At 35.3% G+C, this 23,319-nt stretch overlaps 2 protein-coding genes and 1 pseudogene across 3 annotated transcripts in view; 2 read left to right on the top strand and 1 right to left on the bottom strand.

The window, feature by feature from the left end:
• The first annotated feature begins 7,854 nt into the window (after positions 1–7,854).
• On the top strand, positions 7,855–10,901 carry LOC126693923 (phytohormone-binding protein-like; annotated as a pseudogene).
• Positions 10,902–16,862: 5,961 nt separating this feature from the next.
• On the top strand, positions 16,863–20,353 carry LOC126694921 (lysine-specific histone demethylase 1 homolog 2). 2 transcript variants are annotated; one of them, XM_050391471.1, is made up of 3 exons: positions 16,863–16,978; positions 17,338–18,987; positions 19,103–20,353. In XM_050391471.1, the coding sequence occupies exons 2-3, from the start codon at positions 17,454–17,456 to the stop codon at positions 19,822–19,824; spliced, it is 2,256 nt and encodes a 751-aa protein (XP_050247428.1). In that variant the 5' UTR covers positions 16,863–16,978; positions 17,338–17,453; the 3' UTR covers positions 19,825–20,353. The 2 variants fall into 2 exon arrangements, with proteins under 2 accessions (XP_050247428.1, XP_050247427.1); XM_050391470.1 differs by having other exon boundaries at positions 16,863–18,987.
• A 1,460-nt stretch (positions 20,354–21,813) lies between these two features.
• The window catches only part of LOC126696005 (protein ULTRAPETALA 2-like), a 2,669-nt gene continuing 1,163 nt past the window's right edge, over positions 21,814–23,319 (bottom strand). Inside the window, exons 3-4 of the mRNA XM_050392795.1 lie at positions 22,400–22,709; positions 21,814–22,075 (exon numbers count right to left, since the gene is read on the bottom strand). Coding sequence (XP_050248752.1) covers positions 21,901–22,075; positions 22,400–22,709 — 485 coding nt within the window. The 3' untranslated portion in view covers positions 21,814–21,900. The remainder of the gene's footprint in view (positions 22,076–22,399; positions 22,710–23,319) is intronic.

The raw sequence follows: 23,319 nt of genomic DNA, 5'->3' as shown, positions 1-23,319 counted from the left end.
ACCCTCTTCCAAAATCGACATCCCTAAACTCTCAACAATGCCAACCAAGTGATAGATTAAGGGGTGAAGGAAAAGAAAAACGAACTTGTATGAATAGTCCCCCCCAACAAAAGGTCCAACTTCTGGACGAGATCTACCCACCGAGGAAAGAAGATGACACAAATGTACAAAAAAGATAGAAACAGAGGAACAAGAAAGCCTAACTGAAGAATGGTTTACCATTAAAAACACAAGTATACAAGGAGAAAGCAAAGAAAACTCACCAAGAGCTAAGGAACCAAGATAAGGAAATGAAGAGGAAGACTTAAAAGAAGCAATTAGAAACATAAAAAAATGTAGACAAAATGAAGAAAGGAAGAAATAAAAATCCCCAAAAATCATGCATGAGAACCCGAGAAATGGCTCCAACATGTCTAAGCAATCTTTGACCTACACATGTCACGACAAGACTCAAGACGTCCATCGCAATAAATGCGACGGGTACAAAAGTCGAAGCAACTTGACCTTTCATATTCGAGCCGCATCTATGAATATGACGACAGGAGTAGAGAGACAATTGAAGAAGAGAAAAATCAGCATCATCCATGAAACGACCAAAGAAGAGATAAATTAGTCTCGTCCATCATCTGGATGAGGATAGTCAGCATTAAAGAAGCTCCCCATAAATGACACGGAAAACAACTCACTTGACAAACAAGTAAAAGCGTAATGGATGGACCAATGGGCAGAAGGACATTAAATCCTATAACGCCCTAGCATTTATTCCCAACAGATACAAGACCATTAAGATCGGTATTTATCCTCATAATGAAGGGCAAAGACCTATAAAAAGGCACAAACAACGAGAACAAAGGTACGCAACACAAATGCAACATATGCACTACACTTCTCTAGCCAAATAGCAGTCCCTCTATGCAGTTAAGCTTTGATTTTATTGAGTAGCTCGTCAGAGGCCCTTTGGCACACACCACACCAATGTGCTCCAAGAACCTTATCCTTTTTTGTAGGATCTCACGGCAACTGTATTGACGTCGTCCATCTATATAGACTAGGAGTTCAACTGAGGATTTTCTGCATCATCAATGGGTTTATGTGAAAGTGTTATTATTCCAATCATAATCTACCACCTTAACAAGTTGTGAATAAGAGTGTGAAAAACATTGTTCTTTTCTTTGTCCTTTACTTCCCAAACCTATCTCTCTCATGGTAATTGGTGACACACACACACACACACACAATGGTATAATATAATTTATATACTTATTAACTTGATGTTTTAGACACCGCATTTTATACCCCTTACAACTCGGGCCCTCGTTCCCCAATAATGCTCGAACTTTAAGGCCTAATGGTATAATATAATTTATATACTTATTAACTTGATGTTTTAGACACCGCATTTTATACCCCTTAGGACTCGGGCCCTCGTTCCCCAATAATGCTCGAACTTTAAGGCCTAAGGCCAGTTTAGAGCCCAATCAAATATCAAATTGGCTTGAGAAGTGTTAAAATGAAAAATATAACATTTTAACTAAGCAAAAATCTATTTTGGAAATAAATAACCAATGTGGCCCTTGACCCACGTACGTGAGCCAAAGCATGTGTACGTAGGAAAAGCATGTGTATGCTGGCACATTCCTGCGTACGCAGCTAGGGTTTCAGAAGCATGGAAAATGCAAGTTTTCTACAATAATGACTAAGGTTTGGAATGAATCCCACATCGGCTGGGAGCCATTCCAAACCCCATTTTTTCCACTATAAAAAACCTTACATGGTACATTTTCAAAACACACAAAAATCCCACGAAAAAAACCTAAGATTCACTAGAAAATAATGAATCAAAAGAGAGTTTTTCACAAAACACACTCAAGTCAATTTTATTTGATTGGGACCTTTTTTGGCCTCAATCCTTTTAGTTTAACGTTACTAATCGCTTGTTTAATTACTTGTGATAGATTTGACTAAGGGGAAAAGTCAAAATCAAAGCTTAACTCCTTTTTAAGGTATTAAGTGTCAACCTTTCTTTTCTCTTTTTTCTTTCTTTTGCTATTGAATTTGTTTTCCTTGCTTTGTTTGTGTTATAACATGTTTGCTTAGTTTAGTTTACACTTGTTTGATGTCTATAAGCATGCTAGGTTGTTGGAATTAGGGTTTTCTTTTATGCTATGTTTTCTTGTTTCATGTTTCTAGGTTAGAGTTTTTGAACAAGTCCCACGCACGCATGCCATAAGCATGCGTATGCAAATTAAACCCTGCGTATGCAGGTCTCTAGCTACATACGTAGGCATTTTCCTAGAAACCCTAATTCAGATCTCTTGTGTTGTTTGGTTTGTTTACTTCACATGTCTTGCCTCTGTTTAAACCTTTTTCATATGTATATACGTATCTGAGTCTCTGGTTCACATGCTTTATTTGTTGGTATCTCTCATATGCTAGATTAGGGTTTGTCTTCTTGTTTCTTAATCTTAATACCATGCCACTCATTCACATGTCCATGCATTAATGCCATAAGTGCTGAGTTGCTGCAAGGTAATTAAAGGTAGGTCATGCATTGAAAATGCATCTTTGGTGATGAATATGCTTGTATGATGTTTGGTTTTGAGTATGGATGTTTACATGATCTTGTGATTGCCATGATTAAGTTGCTACCTTGCTTTAGATGTATGATAGGGTTTTCACATGCTAGATGAATGTTAGGATTTGTCTATGTGTGTGGTCTGGCTCTTTATGTTTTTGGGATAGATATGTTATGTTGTTTTGGGATGAGAGATGCCATGTTGTATGTTAGATGCATGCTAGTGTGTGTGCGAGTTAGAATACAAGTGTTGAATTTGTTTTTAATAAGATTAAGACATAAGACACAACAATGGGAGGCCAACCTTAGGATTGGGCAATCTTGGGTGCCTAACACCTTCCCAAGAACGTACCTAAACTTTGAACCCATACTCTGAAAGTAAGATCTAAGGTCCTTCATCGAAAGGACACTATATATATGATTTCCAGACCATTGCAAAAACTAGGTGGCAACTCCCCCCTTGTGTCCACAGATGTATCTATATTAAATAATATAAAACTTATATATGGATTAAAGAATATAAGATTAAATAAGTTTTTTTTTGGGGGGGGGGGGTGGGAGGGGAATAAAAATGTGAACTTTATAGTAGATTTTGATCAATTTGATTAATTGGATGGATTTACCCGTTTAATAACTGATCAATCTGGTTGAATTGGTGAACTGACCGATTCAATTTGTCTCAGTTTAACTTAATTTACACAATGGTTTGGAAGGCAAACCAAATTGAAAATGAGAATTGTTAGGTTCTAAATATTTAAGAATAAATTTTTAGGTTTTAATTTTATGTGAGTTGGCAAATTGAGTACAAAAACATGTTTAGTTTAAGATATTCATGTCTTAGAACAGTATTAGACATTGCTCAAGTTGGTTCAAGTCAAGATTCAAGAACAGTTAAAAAGCAGAAAGAAGAATTCAGAAATTTCAAGGCTTGACCAATTGAAAGAAAGGTTCAACCAATCGAACTGCGTTTTCTGCAAATTTTAAATCATGCCTGAAAGCCCGCAAAACGTTTAGGGTTTGAGTTCAACACTGTTACGTATATAAGGAAACCCTAATTCACGTTTCAAAAGTCTTATGAAGTCTTGTGAGTTACTCCTGTGAGATCTGTGAGACTTTGTAACCTTCTAACTCAACAAACATCTACTGGAAAGAAGATCCAAACACAAGAACCGGTGAAGATAAGTTGCTGCATACAAGATCAATTGCTGCTAATGATCTAAAACTTTGAGTGGGATCTCAAAGTCACAAACAGGGGTGTTTATGTGCAACAAATTCAAATAGAATAGTCTGTAGATTCGGAGTTGCATGTGATCACGTGAGTAAGTACTACAATAAGTAGCTTTAGATTTAGGAAAAAAACTATTGCAAAACTTCCATTCTATATAGTGAATTTGTTGCGTTGAAGATTGTTTAGATTAAATCCTCCCCAGTTTTTTAACTTGAAACTAGACAGTTTCATTGGTTTTCCTGGATCATCATATTGCTTGTCTTTTTTACTTTCCGCACTTAGTGATATGATTGTTTGTGTTTAACTTAGATCTGTTTAAATGAACTAACAACTTGGTATTCAATTAGGTTAAACAATTTGAGTGTTCAAGGGTCTAAATAAACAAATAATAACTTCTTTTTCTTTTTCTTTTTTTAATGAGATGAGATCAATTTATTGATTCAAGTATTCAACTGGTTGGCCCTATCAAATTATGTATGAAACGTTATAAAATACTAAAATAGTATACTAACATACATGTATCTATGCATGAATATGTGCAAGAGAGTCTCTAACTTTTCTCAACAACAAAAAAAGGGGTGCAAGAGAGAGTACGAGATCCATAAATATTATTCATGAGCTCATCACATTTAACAGTTAACACCACAGTCGTTGACAACATAGCGAGGATAGGGAGGTATCGTACAATGTATCTTCACTGCATCTACACAACGTTCAAACGACTTGTTAAGTTTGGATATAGCTTACGATTTAGGAACATAGAACAACGACGAACCCACTTTAAAAAACATTGCTTATCCTTTCTGATAGGTGGCCAAGGCTTAGCCATGTAGTCAGGCAAAATAGAAGAGGGAGGAAGAGAAGGTGGTAAAGGATCACCAGCTTGCCCCTGAACCGAGGCAAGTATAATCAACATTAACATCAAAATAAGGACATTTTTCTCCATACCAATTCCTTTCAGAGCTTCCATTACTCTCTAAAACTTTTTATGTTACTTGAAAGTTTAACACCAACCCTATATGGTCTAAATCATTTTATACCATCAATGAATCTTCTAAGACTTTCAAAATAAAAATATCTTAATGTTAACTTGATTTCATGGCCGGCCCTAGGCCTAGGCCACTTAGGCCATCGCCTAGGGCCCCTACTAGAGGAAGGCCCAAAATTTTGAGGCAAAAATTGATAAATTTAAATAAATAAATAAATAAAATTGGAGATATAGGAAAAAAAATTAGTTTTATAATTTTTCTCTATTCTTTTGGTAAAACATTAATTAAATGGAATAGATTTTTTACCTTCTTAAAGTCAACATTTTATTAGAAAATCGATTAGGTTTTAGTTCAGGTTGTGATGGGGTTTTAGTTCATCTTGGAAGGAGATTCAATGCAAACTGTTCAAGCAATATGCAGCAAAGATGTGTGGGGAGTTGCAGGCCATATAATTCATGGCATTTTGGAAGGAATGAATGGTTTTATTTATGCAGAAGCTAGATACATTTGCAGGAATAACAACAAAAGAGCCCATGAGCTAGCTCAACAGGCCAAAAGATCAGGAGAGGAATGTAAGTGGTTTGGTGAGGTCCCTGAGAATCTAGCAAGTTTGTGTAGGCTAGATGGGATCTAATGTTTTATGTATGTCTTTCTTTCCTTTTCTTTTGGCTTTGCTGTATGTGGTCTCTGTTGGTGCTTTGTCCTGCTATTGTCATGTGGTGTTTTCTGCTCTGTACCTATTCTGTCTTTAATTAATGAAATTTTCAGTTTCAAAAAAAAAAAAAAAAAAAGGTTATGATGGGGTTTGTTTGAATTTTTTTTTTTTTTTTTTTTTTTCTCTTTGCTGAAGGTTTGTTATATATTTAAAAGATACATCTTAACAAAAGGCGGCAGAACTAAAAAACCAAAAGAATAAAAGGATAAAAAAAATAAAAACCCATAAATGCTGCCACAATATGATATTGTCAATATCTAAGAAAACTCTCTGCTTTAGACAGAAATTTTAGTTTCATACTTCAACTACATGTATTCAAACCTAAAAGATGCCGGGTTGTTTATTTGAAATTTGTTTATTTCTAGTAGCTTATTTGCATAATGAAAGAGAAAAAACTGTAAGTTAACTTATTTTCAAAAAACTGAAAGTTAAATGATTTGAAATAAAGTTTATACAAAAAGTGTGTGGAGCCTGCAAATAGTATATAAAATAAATGAAAAAGCTAACTTATAATCACTTTCCAAACTCACACCAAACTCGATTTAAGGTTACGGTTTCTTGATGATTCACGATAGTTCTTGGTGATTGGAATGTTAGAATTTAGTGTTTAAGGAACTTATGATTTGGGTATGTCCTTAGCATTAAAGTGGATTTGATTGTTGGTGATGGTTGTAAATATTAAGCTAAGTGTTTGGAATTGATTTGCGGTCTCGCGGAGGATAGCATTAAAGTGGAAGCTTGCATTAGAATATAACTACTTCAAGAGAGTCATCACCTTGGGGAACGAGATTACTTCAAGGGAGTCTCTACCTCCAAGAGAAATACTAGAGAGTAGCAAAATTGCAACAACTTTGATATCTTTTCTATTCATAACAAATGACTATATATGACTTTATTTAAAATTCCAGGCTTTAATTTGTTGCTTTAAAAATGATAAATTTTAATTTGTTATGCCCCTAATCTATAGGGTTTAAAACGTAATTTATTCACAAAAAATAAGGTTGTATAATAAAAATATAATTGTACTTAAAAAAGTTAAGACATTATTTTAAAAATGTATATAAACTAGTAACAATTAAAAAAAATAAACGAATATTTTTGGTTAAAACAACAGACAAATAGCAACATCTAACAGTAAGAGCTTTTATGGATTTTATGGTTGTACACTTGTACTTTATAGCTACGAAACTATTCAAAGGCTATAAATTAAAAAAAAAAAAAAAAAAAAAAAAAAAAAAACGAAAGAGCATGAATCACCGACCCATGTGTTACAAGGAGAAAAGATACTCCTCTGTCTAGATATTAGTATAGTCTATCGGACTGTGCCTTTATAATGGAAGTATTATACCTTATAAGTCATACTAGCTCTACCTTCAGAGTCTTTCAGCTGAATAGTGCAAAAAATAAAGTTTATTTGTAATATGGGCACTGTTTAAACTTATTTAGGAAAATAAGGAGAGAAGTAAATTTCGGCAATGATGTTGCCAAAATTATGAGAAAAAAGTATAAAAGATGAGAGAGAAATTATGTGACAGAAGAGAGAGTTATCAGTTTCAGTAGTAATTGAAATTCCTACCCAACATTGAAGAGTGCTCCAAATAGGAAGTGCCCAAGAGGAAAATAGGAATTGTGGCAATGGAGTTGCTGAAATTGTAGGAGAGAGAGAGAGAGAGGAGAGAAAAAAAAAAGTTCTATGTCTATAATATTTTCACAATAAATTATAAATAGTTAGTTATTATTGGTTATAATTTGAATCTATCATTAAAATTACTTTTTTACCTCACCAATAACAACCTGTAATAACCTGCATTTTTAAAATATTGTGAACATAGCATTTCTAAAAATAGAATTAAGGCAATGAAGTAGCCAAAATTGATAAAGGAGAGAGAAAAAAATTATGACACGTCCATTCATAAAAACTAGAGCACAAATATATATATATATACCCCCAATTCAAACCCCTAATCACTGGTTTAGGAAAAAAAATTATGAACTTGCAGTGATAAAACACGTGCTCAATGCAGGTTCATAACATTTATTTATTTTTTTTTTTCATAGGCATTAGGGGTATGGATATGGATTGGGGTGTATGTTTATTATTATTATTATTATTATTATTATTATTATTATAGTGCTATAGTTTCTATGGATTGGGGTGCCATAATTTTTATTTATTTTTTCCTCTCTCTCCTACAATTTCTCCCCTACAATTTCAGCAACTCTATTAAACAATGCTCATATCACAAATAAACTTCATTTTTATTTTTATTTTTATTTTTTGGTAATATTCAGCCAAAAAACTCTCTACCTCCCCCCTTTGAAAATCTTGCATTCAAGAAAGAGCTCCATGATAGAAGAGCTAAAACCCCAAGCTAAAGTTGGTGTTGGGTTGAACGCCCTCTGGAAAGCTTTGACCAAAGAATTGAGATTTGTGGTCCCAATAGTTCTGCCAAACATAGTGAAGGATGTGGAATTGATTGAAGGAGATGGTGGCCTTGGTACACTCCTTCTCTTCAATTTCTTCTCTGGTGGTGAGTCCATCTAGTTTGATCATTGAGTTTATAGGCTTATTCATTTCATTTGGAGAGAGAGAGAGAGAGAGAGAGGATTTTATTGGCTTATGATTTGATTTATGAACTACTCCAAATCATTTCTTATATTTTAGGCATGAGCAAGGATGAACCCAGGATTTTAAGCTAGAGGGGTCGGAGTATAAGAAGAAAAAATTTTCAAATATGCATCCATATAGTATTAACAAATTATAAATACATAAAATCATTTTTTCTTAATACATTAAAATGCAATCATCTACCAAAAACAAAAAACAAAAAAACAAAAACAAAAACAAAAAATATATATAATACTAGGCTAGCTTAGATTTTTTTTTTTTTTTTTTTTTTTTTTTTTTTTTAAGTTAGAGGATTCACAGTGATGTTGCTAAAAAATTTAGCTTTTAGCACCTCAAAAAGCTAATTTATCTATTTAACCAACTCATTTTACAATACACCTAACATCAAATGTTCTTTCTTTTTACCACTTCATTTAAAATAATATAAACAACTCATTAAAATAACAAAAGAAGAGAGAGAATTTGAGTTTTTTAATTGAAGATAGAGAGATAATCTTAATAAAATACTGTATTTTATTTTTATACCAGTTTAGTGTAGTTGCAAAAAATTTAGTTTTAGTTTCTCCAATAACACATGGCTTTTTGGTTCTTTGATGGTAAAATAGTCTTTTTTGCTAAAATACAATCACCATTGTGAATGTTTTTATTGTTTTTGTTAAGTTTTTGGATTGAATATGAAAGCTCGGATTTGTGCTAAAACGCAAGAGCTTGTTCAGATCCCCAATTAAAAATTATGGCTAGATTGCTTTTACTCTAACTTAGACTAAGTGTAGAATAAGAGTATATAAAGAGTAGAAGAGAAATGCAAGCACAAGATAACACCAAGACTTGTTATCGAAGAGGAAATCGAAGAATTCGGCAAAAAACCTCTCCGCGACCCTCCAAGTCGAAATTAATCCATTAGAGAATAATGTTGAGTACACGAGTAACAAAAAACCCTCCAAGCCTAGTCTACACCATGTACTTGAGCCCTCCAAGCTCCTACTACCAACTGACTTCCCGGAGCCTTGTCTTTTCTAGCTTTCTAGATCCCGCAATTCAGCCCGATTGCATCCACCAATGAATGGCTCCTTCCAATACTTCCCATTAGCACAAAAATCTCACTTTACACTCAGTATGGGTGTGGTAAGTGTTTAGGCTAGCAACCTCTCAAAGATATAGAGATGGAGAGGTAGGAGTTAAGGAAAACCACAAGATAATGTGTAGATAATTGTGGGTATAACAATCTCTAACTCTTAAGTGTATTTTCTAGGGTTTTTTCTCTAAAAATCACTCCTTACAATTTATGAATAATGAGAGTATAAATAGTGTGGGTAAATACATGGTAAAGCAAAACATAACCTTTTGCCAAACAAAGAGTTTCATGAGTCCTTCGCAGGTTGGCCTTACTTGCGAGACACTCGCAAAAAGTACAGCCTGGCGCGACTCTTCATCTTCCAGTCATGTGCTCTTCACGTGGCTCTTTCCGTGGGTAAGCTTCTCGCGAGCCAGTCGCAAAATCCACTTGTACATTCTTTGAAGCTTAAGTCTTCACTGATCTCTCACACTCATTCCTTACAATTAATCCCACATACATACAGGGAAAATAATTGAAGAAATTACAATCAAATTTGACACAGAATTAAAACCAACACAACATAATTGGAAATCACAACTTTACAGAATAGTTGCTAGTTGGAGGGGGCCTAAGGTTTTGGAATAGAGGAACTACAAAAATGATGTATATAATTTGTAAAAAATAAAATAAAAATTGGACTAGGGGGCCCAGGCCCCCTTGGACCCCTACCTAGGTTTGTCCTTGAGCATGAGTAATTATTAGGTGTTCTCAAAATACAATGACATGGTGCTCCTTTCTTTCACATTTATTATAGATCCCACTAATTACTTCAAGATATATAATCCATCATGAATGTTAGAGAAATGAATGCCATGTTACTGTGTAGCATGCACCTAATAATTTTCCTAGAATCATTTGAGGAAAGGGTCTAAATTAGTACAGAACTTTAAGTTTGCTCTTACAAACTATATGACTGAAAGTTGTAGATGTAACCCAAAGTGGAATAAAAAGTATCACTTTAGAGCAATAACAAAAAATAAATCACTTTTAGAGGTGACAAGAGCCAAGTACTTCAATGAGTACATTTTGACGTTTCTAATGAAGACATTCATGGTTCAAATCTTCCCTCCAACATTTTAACTATTTAAAATTATCATTTTGACATTACTTCTTGCTTTATTTGCTTTCAAATTGAAAATTGCCAATAATATTGTAACTCGATGACATTGTTAAGTGTCTTAAATAGAAACACTCAAGGGTCAAATCTCCTACTAATAATTTTTTTTTTTAATGAAAATTTCTTGTATTCGTTTTGCATTTGTATGAATTTAGTTCCTGTACTAGCATGCCAACTAGATAAAAATGTAAATAAATGATGTGATGTTGCTAATGAAATTCTTTTTATGACTATTATCATATGGATCCATAGCAGCTAGCGTATCAGAAGGAAGAAATTGCGGAGCTTGATGAGTCTTTTCATCAAATTGCTCTTCAAGTGCTGGAACGAGGACATCTGAATAAAGGTTTTTCCTTCTACATGACAACTTTCCAACTAACTGCAATTGCAGAGCAGTAGACTTTGGTTAATGTCAGTGTCTCATCTGAGACTGAAACATATCAAGAAAGTACCATGCCCTCGAAGACGACAAAGGCCACATTAGAATTTCTTAAGTGCTTAGAAACCAATATCATGAATGGCGCTTCCTAGAATTTTTTTTCTTTTTCTTTTTTGTAATAATTAATAATCCAAATTAATGCTTTTAATGCTAGAAAAAGGTTTCTCTTTAAACTAGTTTAGAGAAAAACCCTTCGAACTCCCTTTATATTTTTTTATTGATGTGAATTTTAAAAATCAAATTGTTAGATTGCATGTTCTTATTTAATGCTCCATGTCATCTCACTTTATCCCATTTTGAGTATTTAATTTTTGCTTTACCAATTGCATCATGTCATGCCTCTTTTTTTCTTTTCATTTTTGATAAAGTAACCAAATTTAAAGATAGAAAAAAAAATAGATATGAATACTAAAATAAATAAAGCTACAATTAAGAGCATGATATATATGATATACAATAATTTAGAGCATTCACAATAGAGGTGTTGAAATAGCTAAAAGCTATTTTAACACCTCAAACACCAAAAAAACATTTTTTACCAGTGGTGTCAAACTTAAAATTTTTTAGCAAGTTGCTACTAGTAACAACTTACTATAGCAAGTTGCTACATTTTTTTAATTAATTTCTTTCTTACTCTCTCTCTCTGTCTCTTTCTCTCCCATGCCTCTCTTATCGTTGGTCTCTTCTCTCTCTCTTGGGCTAGACTCTTTTCTCCATTCTCTCTCCCCTTTACTCTCTCCTCCATGACTCTATCTTCACCGCCGGTCCTTTCTCTCTCCTCTTTGTTTGTGTGTGTGTTCTATGGGTTTGGTGGCAGTGGTGGTGCTTGTTGATTTTAGTGGTGGACTTCTTGGTGGTTGTAATGGCAATGATAGTTGATTTTGGGTGTGGATTTCATGGGTTGGTGGCTATGGTGGTTGATTTTGGGTGTGGGTTTTGTGGATAGGTGGTTGTAGTGGTGGGGGTGGTGGTGGTTGATTTTTGGCTGTGGCAGTGAATTGTGGTTGTGATGATGGGTTGTTGTAGCTTGTGGTGATGGGTTGTGGTTTCGCCTTGATTTTTTTTTTCCTATGGTGGGTTAGGGTTGCCACATTGGTGTTTGTGGGTAGTGGTGGAGGTGGCTATGGCTGTGACTGGCGGTGATGAGTTATGGTTTTGTTTTGGTTTTTTTCTTCTTCCTTTTTTTTCTTTACAATGGGTTGTGGTTGCCATGGTTAGGGGTGTCCACAGAACCCGTTCACCCACTCAACCCGCTGAACCCGCCCAAAACTGAACCGCCACCACCTAAACCGACCGATCGGACGGTCGGCGGCGGGTCGCCACCCACAGAACCCGATCCCTTTAGGTCGGCCAGTGGGTTGCCTCCCCAAAAACCTAAGCCACCCGACCCAACCATAAAATCAACAAAATCCGGTGAGTTTGAAAGGTTTTCCACAAAGAGCTACTTGAATTCCACTGCAATCCACCAAATCCGGCGATATTTTTTATTTTCCGACGAAGATCTACTTGAAATCCACTAGATCCGGCAAGATCTCGTCAAGATCTACTCCAGATTCGATGGATCCAGTGAAATATCAGCACCGGCGGCAAAATATCAGCACCGGTGGTGAAACCCGAAACCTGACGAACCTGAACCGGATGATCCGACCATTAAAATGGGTCAGTTTTAGTTTTGATTTTTACCCACCCGAAAAATTCGAGTCGAGTCCAAGTCAGGCACAAACCCGACCCAGCCCAACCTGTGGACACCCCTAGCCATGGTGGTTATGGCTAATGGAGTGGTGGGGGAGGTGGTTGTCTATAGGTTTTTGTGGTGTTTTTTTGAAAATTTGTTTATATTATTTTAGATGAAGTCCTAAAAAAAAAAATTGGCTATATTTTTTTAGAAGCTTTGGATTGAATGCTCTAATTGTTTTTTTTTTTTTTTTTTTTTGAGGTACATGAAAACATCCAAGAATATATGAGGAAATTACGTCTTACTCCCCTAAATTATACTCTATTTTACACTTACCTCCCTAAACTATCTGAATGAACACTTAAACCCCTAAACTATTATCTATATAACACTTAACCCCGTAAACTATAAGAATGCACACTTCCCTAAACAATTATCCAGTGGATGGGGTGCAAAGTGTTATAATAGTTTAGGAGAGTAAGTGTAAGAATTGGTATATATTAGGGGGGTAAGTGTAAAAGATGGTATGGTTTAGGAGGGAAGAGTGTAATTGCCCCAAAAATATGTATATATATTTTGGAGGTACATGACAACATCCAAGAATATATGAGGAAATTACATTTTACTCTCCTAAATTATATCATATTTTACACTTTCCTCCCTAAACTATCTGAATGAACACTTAACCTCCCTAAACTATTATCCATGTAACACTTGCCCTCGTAAACTATGAGAATGCACAATTCCCTAGACAATTATCTATGGGATGGGGTTTAAAGTGTTATATGGGTAATATTTGGGGGGGCGGGGGGGGGGTTAAGTGTAAAAAGGGATATATATTAGGGGGTAAGTAAAAGATGGTATGGTTTAGGGGGTAGAGTGTAAATATATATATATATATATATCTATATTTTGAGGTACATGACAACATCCAAGAATATATGAGGAAATTACATTTTACTCTCCTAAATTATACGCTATTTTACACTTACCTCCCTAAACTATTTTAGTGAACACTTAAGCCCCCTAAACTATTATCCATATAACACTTGCCCCCATAAACTATAAGAATGCACACTTCCCTAAACAATTATCCATGGATGGGGTGCAAAGTGTTATACGGGTAATAGTTTAGGAGAGTAAGTGTAAAAATTGGTATATATTAGGGGAGTAAGTGTAAAAGATGGTATGGTTTAGGTGGGAAGAGTGTAATTGCCCCAAGAATATATATATATATATATATATATATTGGAGGTACATGACAACATCCAATACCTCCAAGAATATATGAGGAAATTACATTTTACTCTCCTAAATTATATCATATTTTACACTTTCCTCCCTAAACTATTATCCATGTAGCACTTGCCCGCATAAACTATGAGAATGCATACTTCCCTAGACAATTATCCATGGAATGGGGTTTAAAGTGTTACATGGGTAACATTTAGGGGGGGGTGTTTAAGTGTAAAAAGGGATATATATATAAGGGGGGTAAGTAAAAGATGGTATGGTTTAGGGGGGTAGAGTGTAAATATATATATATATATATATAATTTTTTTTTTTGAGGTACATGACAACATCCAAGAATATATGAGGAAATTACATTTTACTCCCCTAAATTATACGCTATTTTACACTTACCTCCCTAAACTATTTTAGTGATCACTTAAGCCCCCTAAACTATTATCCATATAACACTTGCCCTATAAACTATAAGAATGCACACTTCCCTAAACAATTATCCATGGATGGGGTGCAAAGTGTTATACGGGTAATAGTTTAGGAGAGTAAGTGTAAAAATTGGTATATATTAGGGGAGTAAGTGTAAAAGATGGTATGGTTTAGGGGGGAAGAGGGTAATTGCCCCAAGAATATATATATATATATATATATATATATATATTGGAGGTACATGACAGCATCCAAGAATATATGAGGAAATTACATTTTATTCTCCTAAATTATATCTTATTTTACACTGTCCTCCCTAAACTATCTAAATGAACACTTAACCTTCCTAAACTATTATCCATATGACACTTGCCCCTGTAAAATATGAGAATGCACACTTCCCTAAACAATTATCTATGAGATGGGGTGCAAAGTGTTATACGAGTAATAGTTTAGGGAGGTAAGTATAAAAGATAGTATGGTTTAGGGGGGTAGAGTGTAATTGCCCCAAGAATATATATAAATATATATATATATATATATATATAATGTTTAGCAATGTTATATAAACAAAATCACAGACACAAAGGAGAAGAAATGGAGTTCTAAGTTCCAACACAAAGACCCACAAACTCCACTCAAAAGTTATGATAACTTTTAATTGATGGTGATACAAGTTATATTACACACGATAGACTTTCTTAAGCAATTACTTAAAAAAATACATACATAAAAGGGTCAATAATTTTTTATTGAATGTGTATGTTCACTAATCTATTGATGGATTACATTTTCTTCCTATATTTTCAATACTTGCAAAATTTTAAGACAATTAAAGATTAATAGTTATATTATCTATAAATGTATAGATTAAAAAAAATTAAAGAATACTTTTTAAATTATGTATGAAAGATGAGTTTATAGATTGAATAGTGAATAACGTTCGATTGATTTTGTTATACATGTTAAGAAAATAGAGAACATGTACTCCAATGTTATAACTTTTTTTTTTAGAGAGTTTCAATTTATAGCGTCCGCTCCTAATAATAGCTCTTTATTATCAAACCAAGACACCAATAAGTTTTTAGTGTAGGCTTAAATCCCAAATCTCTTATACATCCATCAGAAACTTTACCAGCTAAGCTAACTGGAACCCACATCTAATGTTATAACTTTAAAAATACTAATTCACTGAAAGTTATTAGGTGATGAAACATTAAGAAAAATTTACATATTGTATAACTTGATATGTGTGTGTATGTGCACACTCTCTTTACAATGTCAAGTAATTATTTAATGGGTCATGTTAACAGGTGTCTTTAAGACAATTGTTAATAAACCATTTTAGAAAACTTTTGACATAACTCTTGTGCGTGCCTAAAATATATGGCTACTGGGCCTAAACTCTACTTGGGCTCACAATCTTTTGTTTTGTGGGCTTTTGGGTTTCCTACTGTGGGTGGTCCTTTACTCGACAAACCCAAATATACTTCTATTTCCTCAAGCATTTCTCTCTTCTTCACAGAATCACTCCTTTGCTTTCTCTAAGTGTTTGCTCTCTTTTCCCAGTACTCTTCCCAGAATTGCCAACCCCCCACTCCTCGTTCTCATCTCTTATTTATAGCTCAAAATTAGTGGAAGGGTTATGATTACTTTAGGTTATTAGTGGGTTTGGAGGTCCAATTCCATTGCCTTTAAATGGGTGTTTAGGTGGGAGTGGGAGGAGTGGCATTAGAACTGCTTCCTTCCTCAGAAAAGTCGCTCAGCGGCGATACTCTCCAGGGTACTGCTGGGCATCCAGGAGGCGGTACCCAAGCAGTCACTGTCTTGTTCAGGATAGGGTTGACTAGGCAAGGTCCCGATGATGGAGCATGATGCGTACAGATTAAGAGTATTCACCCAATGGGCTTTAGGTTGGCATGAGGCCTGGGCCTATGGCCCTAGGGGGGCTTAGGGCCCAGAGTCAGTCAAAGGGGTTGGGGTCATGGGCCATACTATTAGGTTGAAGTTCAGGGCCTAAGTGGGCCTGGAGATCCCTATGCTGTACAACTCCCATGAGAAACATAAAAAAACCATAAAAAAATTTCTTTATGTTTTTCTCATAATATATTCGAAAAATAATTCCTAAACTAAAGCCCTTAGAGCATCCGTAAACCTTTTCCTTATTTAATACTCCAAATGCAATACTCATTCCTCTCACATAATATTGATACTCACATAATTAAAACTGACCCTCCCAATTCACCAAGTTAAAACTGCCCAAATTTTCAATCAACCAGTCATTTTTGGAGATTTTTGAGTTGACATCAGTTTGAACATTTTACAACTCACCAAAGGAAGATTGGTTAAAAACTTAACATATTTTCCCTCAACCAGCCTAATACAACCTGCACAGTGCTAGTAAGTTTCAAATTTAAATTAAAAAAAAAAAAAAAAAATTTGTGAAATTATTTAGCTCAATTAATAAAGTTTTTTTAAATTTGATTGTTAAATGAAAAGATTTGGGATTAAATCTCACCTACACCTAGATTTGAAATGGCCAATAGGCCCAATGGGTCTGTAGTGGACCAAAGAACCCAAAAACAAAAACTCCAACCCTTGTGTGAAGAGATTCTAATGGCCTTTTCATGGCCCATTATTTTGGGGCCACTATTATAGCCCTTTAAATATTTAAGTACTATGGGCTGAAGCCCACTTACCCTTCCCTCCAATCCAATTTCCAATTCACCGAGTTAACTCGCAGCATAAGAAAACCCTAACTCATGCTCTCAATTGGTTCACAGAAACTCCCAATCCGCGAGTCAATTCGGACCAACAAGGTGAGTCACACTTCTCCAATGTCTTCCAGAACCTTTTGCATGAACTTGTAGTCAATTTTAGACTCAATTCTTTACCCAAATTTTGGGACTGAAACTCGAAAATTTAATGCAAGTAATGTGTTTGACATTTTGCGTGGCCGTAGTTTGAATTCTCAGTGTGAGTGACAATAACTTGGATTTTGTTGGGTTTGACTCATTGCTTTGGTTAAATACAAAAGTGGGTTTTTGAAGAAAATACTTACTCTCTTTCAATTTGCTCTTTAGTTTGTATGTTTTTGCAAAGTAGGTAAATTCTAGGATGTGGGTTTTTTGGTGAAATGTCTGAAAATGGAATACCCATTTGATAATTTTTGGCTTAGGATGATATATGGGCAGTATTGAAGAGAAATGTGCGGCTGTGTTCCTGTTGGGTTTGTAAGGTCAACTTTTTGAATTGGGTTAGAAAGTAGGTTGGTTAGTGAATCTGGGCAGGATAATGGATACCCCAGATTCAGGTAGTGTGGTTTCAAAGCGGTCATTGAGAAAGAAAGCGGGAATGCGGAATTATGATGAGAATTTGATGGATGAACTCATTGAGAAGCATTTGGGTGGTGCTTTCAAGAAGAGGAATAGAACGAAGGCGGATTTGGAGAAAGAGACGGAAACTGAAGCAATGATTGCGCTGTCTCTTGGGTTCCCAATTGATGCACTGCTTGAGGAGGAGATTCAAGCTAGGGTGGTGAGTGAATTGGGTGGGAGGGAGCAGAATGATTATATTGTTGTGAGGAATCATATACTAGCAAGGTGGAGGGATAATGTGCGGGTGTGGCTTTCGAAAGGACATGTTAAAGAAACTGTGAGTAGTGAGTATGAACATTTGATATGTTCAGCTTATGATTTTCTTTTGTTTAATGGGTATATCAATTTTGGGGTTTCTCCTACATTTATCTCTCATATGCCAGGGGAGGCAACAGAAGGGTCTGTGATAATTGTTGGTGCAGGACTTGCTGGGTTAGCAGCAGCAAGGCAGCTGTTGTCATTTGGGTTCAAAGTGATTGTTCTAGAAGGTAGAAATCGTTCTGGTGGAAGAGTTTATACTCAAAAGATGGATCAGGGTGGTAAATTTGCTGCTGTGGACCTTGGTGGTAGTGTTATTACTGGTATCCATGCTAATCCACTAGGAGTTTTGGCCAGGCAACTTTCTATACCACTTCATAAGGTCAGAGATAACTGCCCTTTGTTCAAGCCTGATGGAGCCCCTGTTGATAAGGTAATTGATTCCAATGTTGAAATCATTTTTAATAAGTTGCTTGATAAAGTTACTGAACTGAGACAAATTATGGGTGGATTTGCAAATGATATTTCCCTGGGTTCAGTTTTGGAAACACTTAGGCAATTGTATGCTGTGGCTAAAAGTACGGAGGAGAGGCAACTTCTTGATTGGCATCTTGCAAATTTGGAATATGCTAATGCTGGATGTCTTTCAGAACTGTCAGCTGCCTATTGGGATCAGGATGATCCTTACGAAATGGGTGGGGACCACTGCTTTCTTGCTGGAGGTAATTGGAGATTGATAAAAGCATTATGTGAAGGAGTTCCTATACTCTATGGAAAGACTGTCAATACCATTAGATATGGAAATGAAGGCATTGAGGTGATAGCTGGGGACCAAAAGTTTCAGGCAGATATGGTCTTGTGCACTGTACCTCTTGGAGTTCTAAAGAAAAGAACTATCAGATTTGAACCAGAATTACCACAAAGAAAGCTGGCAGCCATTGAGAGGTTGGGATTTGGGCTGCTGAATAAAGTTGCAATGGTATTTCCACATGTTTTCTGGGGAGAAGACCTAGACACATTTGGATGTCTAAGTGAACACAGTGATACACGTGGAGAGTTTTTTTTGTTTTACAGTTATCATACTGTTTCTGGGGGTCCAGTACTTGTTGCACTGGTGGCTGGAGAAGCTGCACAAATATTTGAGTCCACAGATCCATCCATTTTGCTCCATCGTGTTCTAAGAATCCTAAGAGGTATGATTTTTCTTAAATTGACAAAAATTGTAAGATTTCTTGTTTTTCACTGTCTTCCTTTCCAAAGCTTGATTGAGTCTAGCTTCTTCTTAATATATCACATTTCTCTATACAGGTATATTTAGTCCTAAAGGTATTGATGTACCTAATCCAATACAAACAATATGTACAAGGTGGGGCAGTGATCCCCTTTCCTATGGTTCATACTCTCATGTTAGAGTACAGTCATCTGGAAGTGATTATGATATACTTGCAGAAAGCTTGGGTAATCAGCTGTTCTTTGCTGGTGAGGCCACAAATAGGCAATATCCAGCCAGCATGCATGGTGCCTTCTTGAGTGGCTTAAGAGAAGCTTCACGCATTTATCGAGCCACCAGGGGCCGCCAAAATAATCTGAGGAAACTCACACAGAGGAATGTTGGACCTAGCAATGATTTGCTGTTAGATCTCTTCAAGAAGCCTGATCTAGTGTTAGGGAACTTTTCCTTTATATTTGATCCTTCAACAGAAGACCTAAAATCAATGGGGCTCATGAGAATCACTTTGGGGAGTGGGGAAAACAGTTATACAGAGGAATCAGCAAACAACTGCCTTCATTCCTCAAACCTACCATTGCAGCTTTATACAGTAATATCTCGTGAGCAGGCACAGGAGCTGCAACTGGTGACTGAAGGGGATGAAAGCAGGTTGTCATATTTAACAAAAAATCTTGGACTAAAACTGATGGGCCTTGGTGCCTTAGCAAATGTTGGTAGTTCCTTGACAGCTAGCATTGCAAGTGCAAGAAGAGGCCGGGGCAGGAATCGCATGTCTGCTGGACCACAACACATTGTGTAGAGGAGATGATATTAGTTTCAATGCATTAAACTCAGGTGTTCTGCATGCTGGCATAAAGTCTCTTGATGTATGCACTTGTTTCATAAAAGGGACGTGCATGCCTTCTGCTTGCCAGGTGCACGCATCTGTATATAATCTGATCAAGTTGTTCATGCATTGACTTCAAGAGAGACCAAATTCTTGGTGTTTGACTAGAGAATCCCCTCCTTTTTGTGTAGAACATTTTTTAAGTCTGACAGTGATCAACTTGATAACTAACCAGAGAGCCATCAATCATGTAGCTGTGAAATTTTCAGTAGGTTGAGACTGTAGGAGTAGCTTTTCTTAATTGCAGATGAAGTCTGATCTCTATGTGAATAGCAGATGCCAAATTTTGTATGTTGGAGCCCCTTTGGCCTGCTAATGCATTAGGTCTATACACACATGGCTTTTTGTTTTTCCTTTTTCCTCTCTTTTTCCTTCCCTTTCTTATTTTTGGATTTTGAACATGTTCCTTTCAGCATTAATGGTATCTTCCATTTTCCTTTCCTCTGCTCTTCCCTCGTCTTTCTCTATCCAAACATAAGATAAGATACAATATATTTTCTCACATCCTCATGATGTTTAGAGGCAGTGCAACACTTACGTCTAAACATTTGATGATTGTTTATTTTCTTTTTCTCACATTCTCAATCCCCTCCTTTTTGAATAGCGAGGAATGAACTAGATCTTATATTTTAGTTTGACATGGCTTGGCATTTTTTCTTGTTTAGTAGGTCTAAAAATTTGATGATTTTTTATCTTCCCTTTTAATATCATTAGGTTCTCTTGGAGAACTAGTCTAGTTTATCATTATGTGCTATTTTCATAATTTTGATGGTACTCTGGGGGCTTTTCAACCACGTCTTGTAGGAACGTGTTAATAGGTGGCCTTAAGTTCACCAAAGATCATTTCTTGTTGGAATATAACTTTGGTCCATGAAACTTGGAATGCATCTAAGTCATTGGTTCTTAGGTAACCTTTCAAAGGTTTCTGTTTTCCAGTGTTTTTTTTTTTTTTTTTTTGGCTGAATAAAAAAAAATAAAAAAAGGTCTTTGGTGTGGATTCATAGACCCTAGTCATGTGACGATAATGAGTAATACCACATGTATTATGGGCCTTAATGATGCTATTTTCATGTGCATAACACATTCGTTGAAATGTCACTATTCGAACCGGTCAACTCCTGTCAAGCACGTAAAGCAATACAATTTTTTGATTCTAGATTTTACTTTTTTGGGTTGTGCGGTGTTTGTGGGTAGCACAATAATCAGATATAGCTAATTGGTGACAATGGGATCGTTGTCAAATTCTATCATGTTGAAGTTCAACCCTTGCACATCTATATAGGCAATGAAGATAAAATTCAAATTTTTTTTGTCAAAGATACTGTTCAAAATTGAAATTCAGAGAAAAAGGATTCACTGATTCAGAACTATTTAAAAACTACACAGGTAATATGTTTAAAGGAAGACTGTTCTTAAAAATATATACTACCTTTCTCATCTTAAAAGGATTTTGGGATCTTAGATGTGGCATTTATGGGCCCTTTGGGCTGATTGGAATTTTTTTTTTTTAATTTACAAAAAAAAAAAAAAAACAAAAACAAAACAAAAACAAACCTGAAGAAGTGTGTGCTTGAGTGTTTTTTGGTTCTCAGTTTAGTCAAGAAATATTTTAGAGAATATTTTTAAATAATTCCAAATTATTTTGGTCGCATAAACCCCAATTTGGTTTGCAAAGCTGAAGCAAATTACTATTTTATCTTTCAAACAAAAACATAATTGAAGGATTATATGATTCAACTCAACAATGTGATTGGAAATATTTAAGTTCTATTGAAAACTTCAAATGGGTCCAGAAGGATAAAATGATAACACATCCACCATGAAAGGCAGACCTTATTCTAGGTAGCTGCTAAGAAAGAAAAGAAAAGCAAACGAAAAGTTGGCAGTCTTACAACAGCCATTCAAACAGAAAGTTTTGAGGTCTCAAACTTTCTTTATTCTTGATCAAATAAGTAAAGGCAAGAAAGGATATGATTCTGGGGACTAGGCCTAAGGTTCTCCATGCTCCATGAAGTCAACACAAGTGCGGCAGTCACAGTCCCAAAAGCGGCACCTGGTGCACCCAAAACACACACAAGAAGTGCAGCCCCTGCATGTTGAAGAACGAGGACAGCCCTTGCAGATTTTGCGACACTCACGCTCTTCTTCATCATCACAGGATATTCTGAAACAAGAATCAAGAAAACACATTTGTTAACAGAAAATAGGCACATTTAAGTGTAGCAGGATATATTTGCTTTATATTTAGTCCATGTTTTTCATCAAGGGATGTGCTTATTTCAATCAGGTCCAAATAATTTGAACACTCTGTTTATGTCTATTTTAACAAAAGTTTTGTTTGAGAAAGAATAGCTCTTTGATGCATTAGAGATCAGATTCCCAGCAGGGTAGATTTTATATATATTCTTAAGCTTTTTTCATCAGAAATTGCAGTATAAAATCATATTTTTCTGAAGAACTCAGATTAAATCAAGTAAAAGAAACTTACTTATCATAAGGCCAGTCAGTACATTTCCAGTTTTTGTTAGCCAACGCATCATGATATGTTCGGCAACCCACTTGATCACGGAGTAGAAACCTGCGCAGCTTCTTACAATCTGAACAACTAATGAACTCATCGCGATGAAATTGTTTGGGGCGGCTAAGGACCATATTTGTTGAATGTTTGTAGTATGATATCAGAACAGTCTTTGAGAGAGCAACCTTCTTATCATTAATAATAACCCAAATGTGTTTCTTCCAATTCTTAACCCCTTCCCTTCCGCTGTGTTTCTCGAAAGCATAGGGAGTCAAATTCACTGTTCATCACAATAGCACTAACATCACATCTAATATTCAGTATGTACAAGATAAAAACCTGCAATCCCACATCCATGATGGATTGTGCTCATGTCCTCTTAAAGTTTAACTTCAAATTTTAAGACCTTAAATTCCTCTAACAGTCTTAACAATTAGAGTTAGATGGATATTTTATTCCCCCCCTCCACTTAAGAATTAGATAATATCAAGTTCCTTAGTTATATAAAAGTGAGTTTGAAATCAACAAGATAATGCATTCCTTATTGGCAGTCTATAAGGTATTATAGTGTCTTCTGCATTAAAGTGTTGAACTCTAGAAAGGGAAAGGAATAATAGAGCAAAATATGACTTTGGTTTAGTGTAAATACTAAATATAACTGAAAGAAACAAAGCTTAATTATGGTAACTTTATTGTAGAAAGATGAAGAAAAATGTAGGAACTTCTTAAACAGCATAAAATATCCTACATTTTAGTTCTTGTGACTTCAATGTGTAGTTTTTATATCTTTAATGCTTTACATCCATCTCATGTTATATGCCATAATCAATTTGTAAGTACACAATTCATGATTGGAATATTATCACTAAAGAGCTTCACCTAAAGTTTTT

Source organism: Quercus robur, chromosome 8, assembly GCF_932294415.1.
Source record: "Quercus robur chromosome 8, dhQueRobu3.1, whole genome shotgun sequence".
Lineage (NCBI taxonomy): Eukaryota > Viridiplantae > Streptophyta > Magnoliopsida > Fagales > Fagaceae > Quercus > Quercus robur.
The sequence above is the reverse complement of the archived record's forward strand: the minus strand, read 5'-3'. Positions and strand labels throughout refer to the sequence as shown.

What these genes read in the sequence shown, in the direction of transcription:
- LOC126694921 (XM_050391471.1), top strand. Translation starts at nt 17,454, where the DNA reads ATGGATACCCCAGATTCAGGTAGTGTGGTTTCAAAGCGGTCATTGAGA. An exon ending in TGTTCTAAGAATCCTAAGAG is followed by an intron (nt 18,988 to 19,102) that starts GTATGATTTTTC and finishes TTCTCTATACAG; the next exon opens with GTATATTTAGTCCTAAAGGT.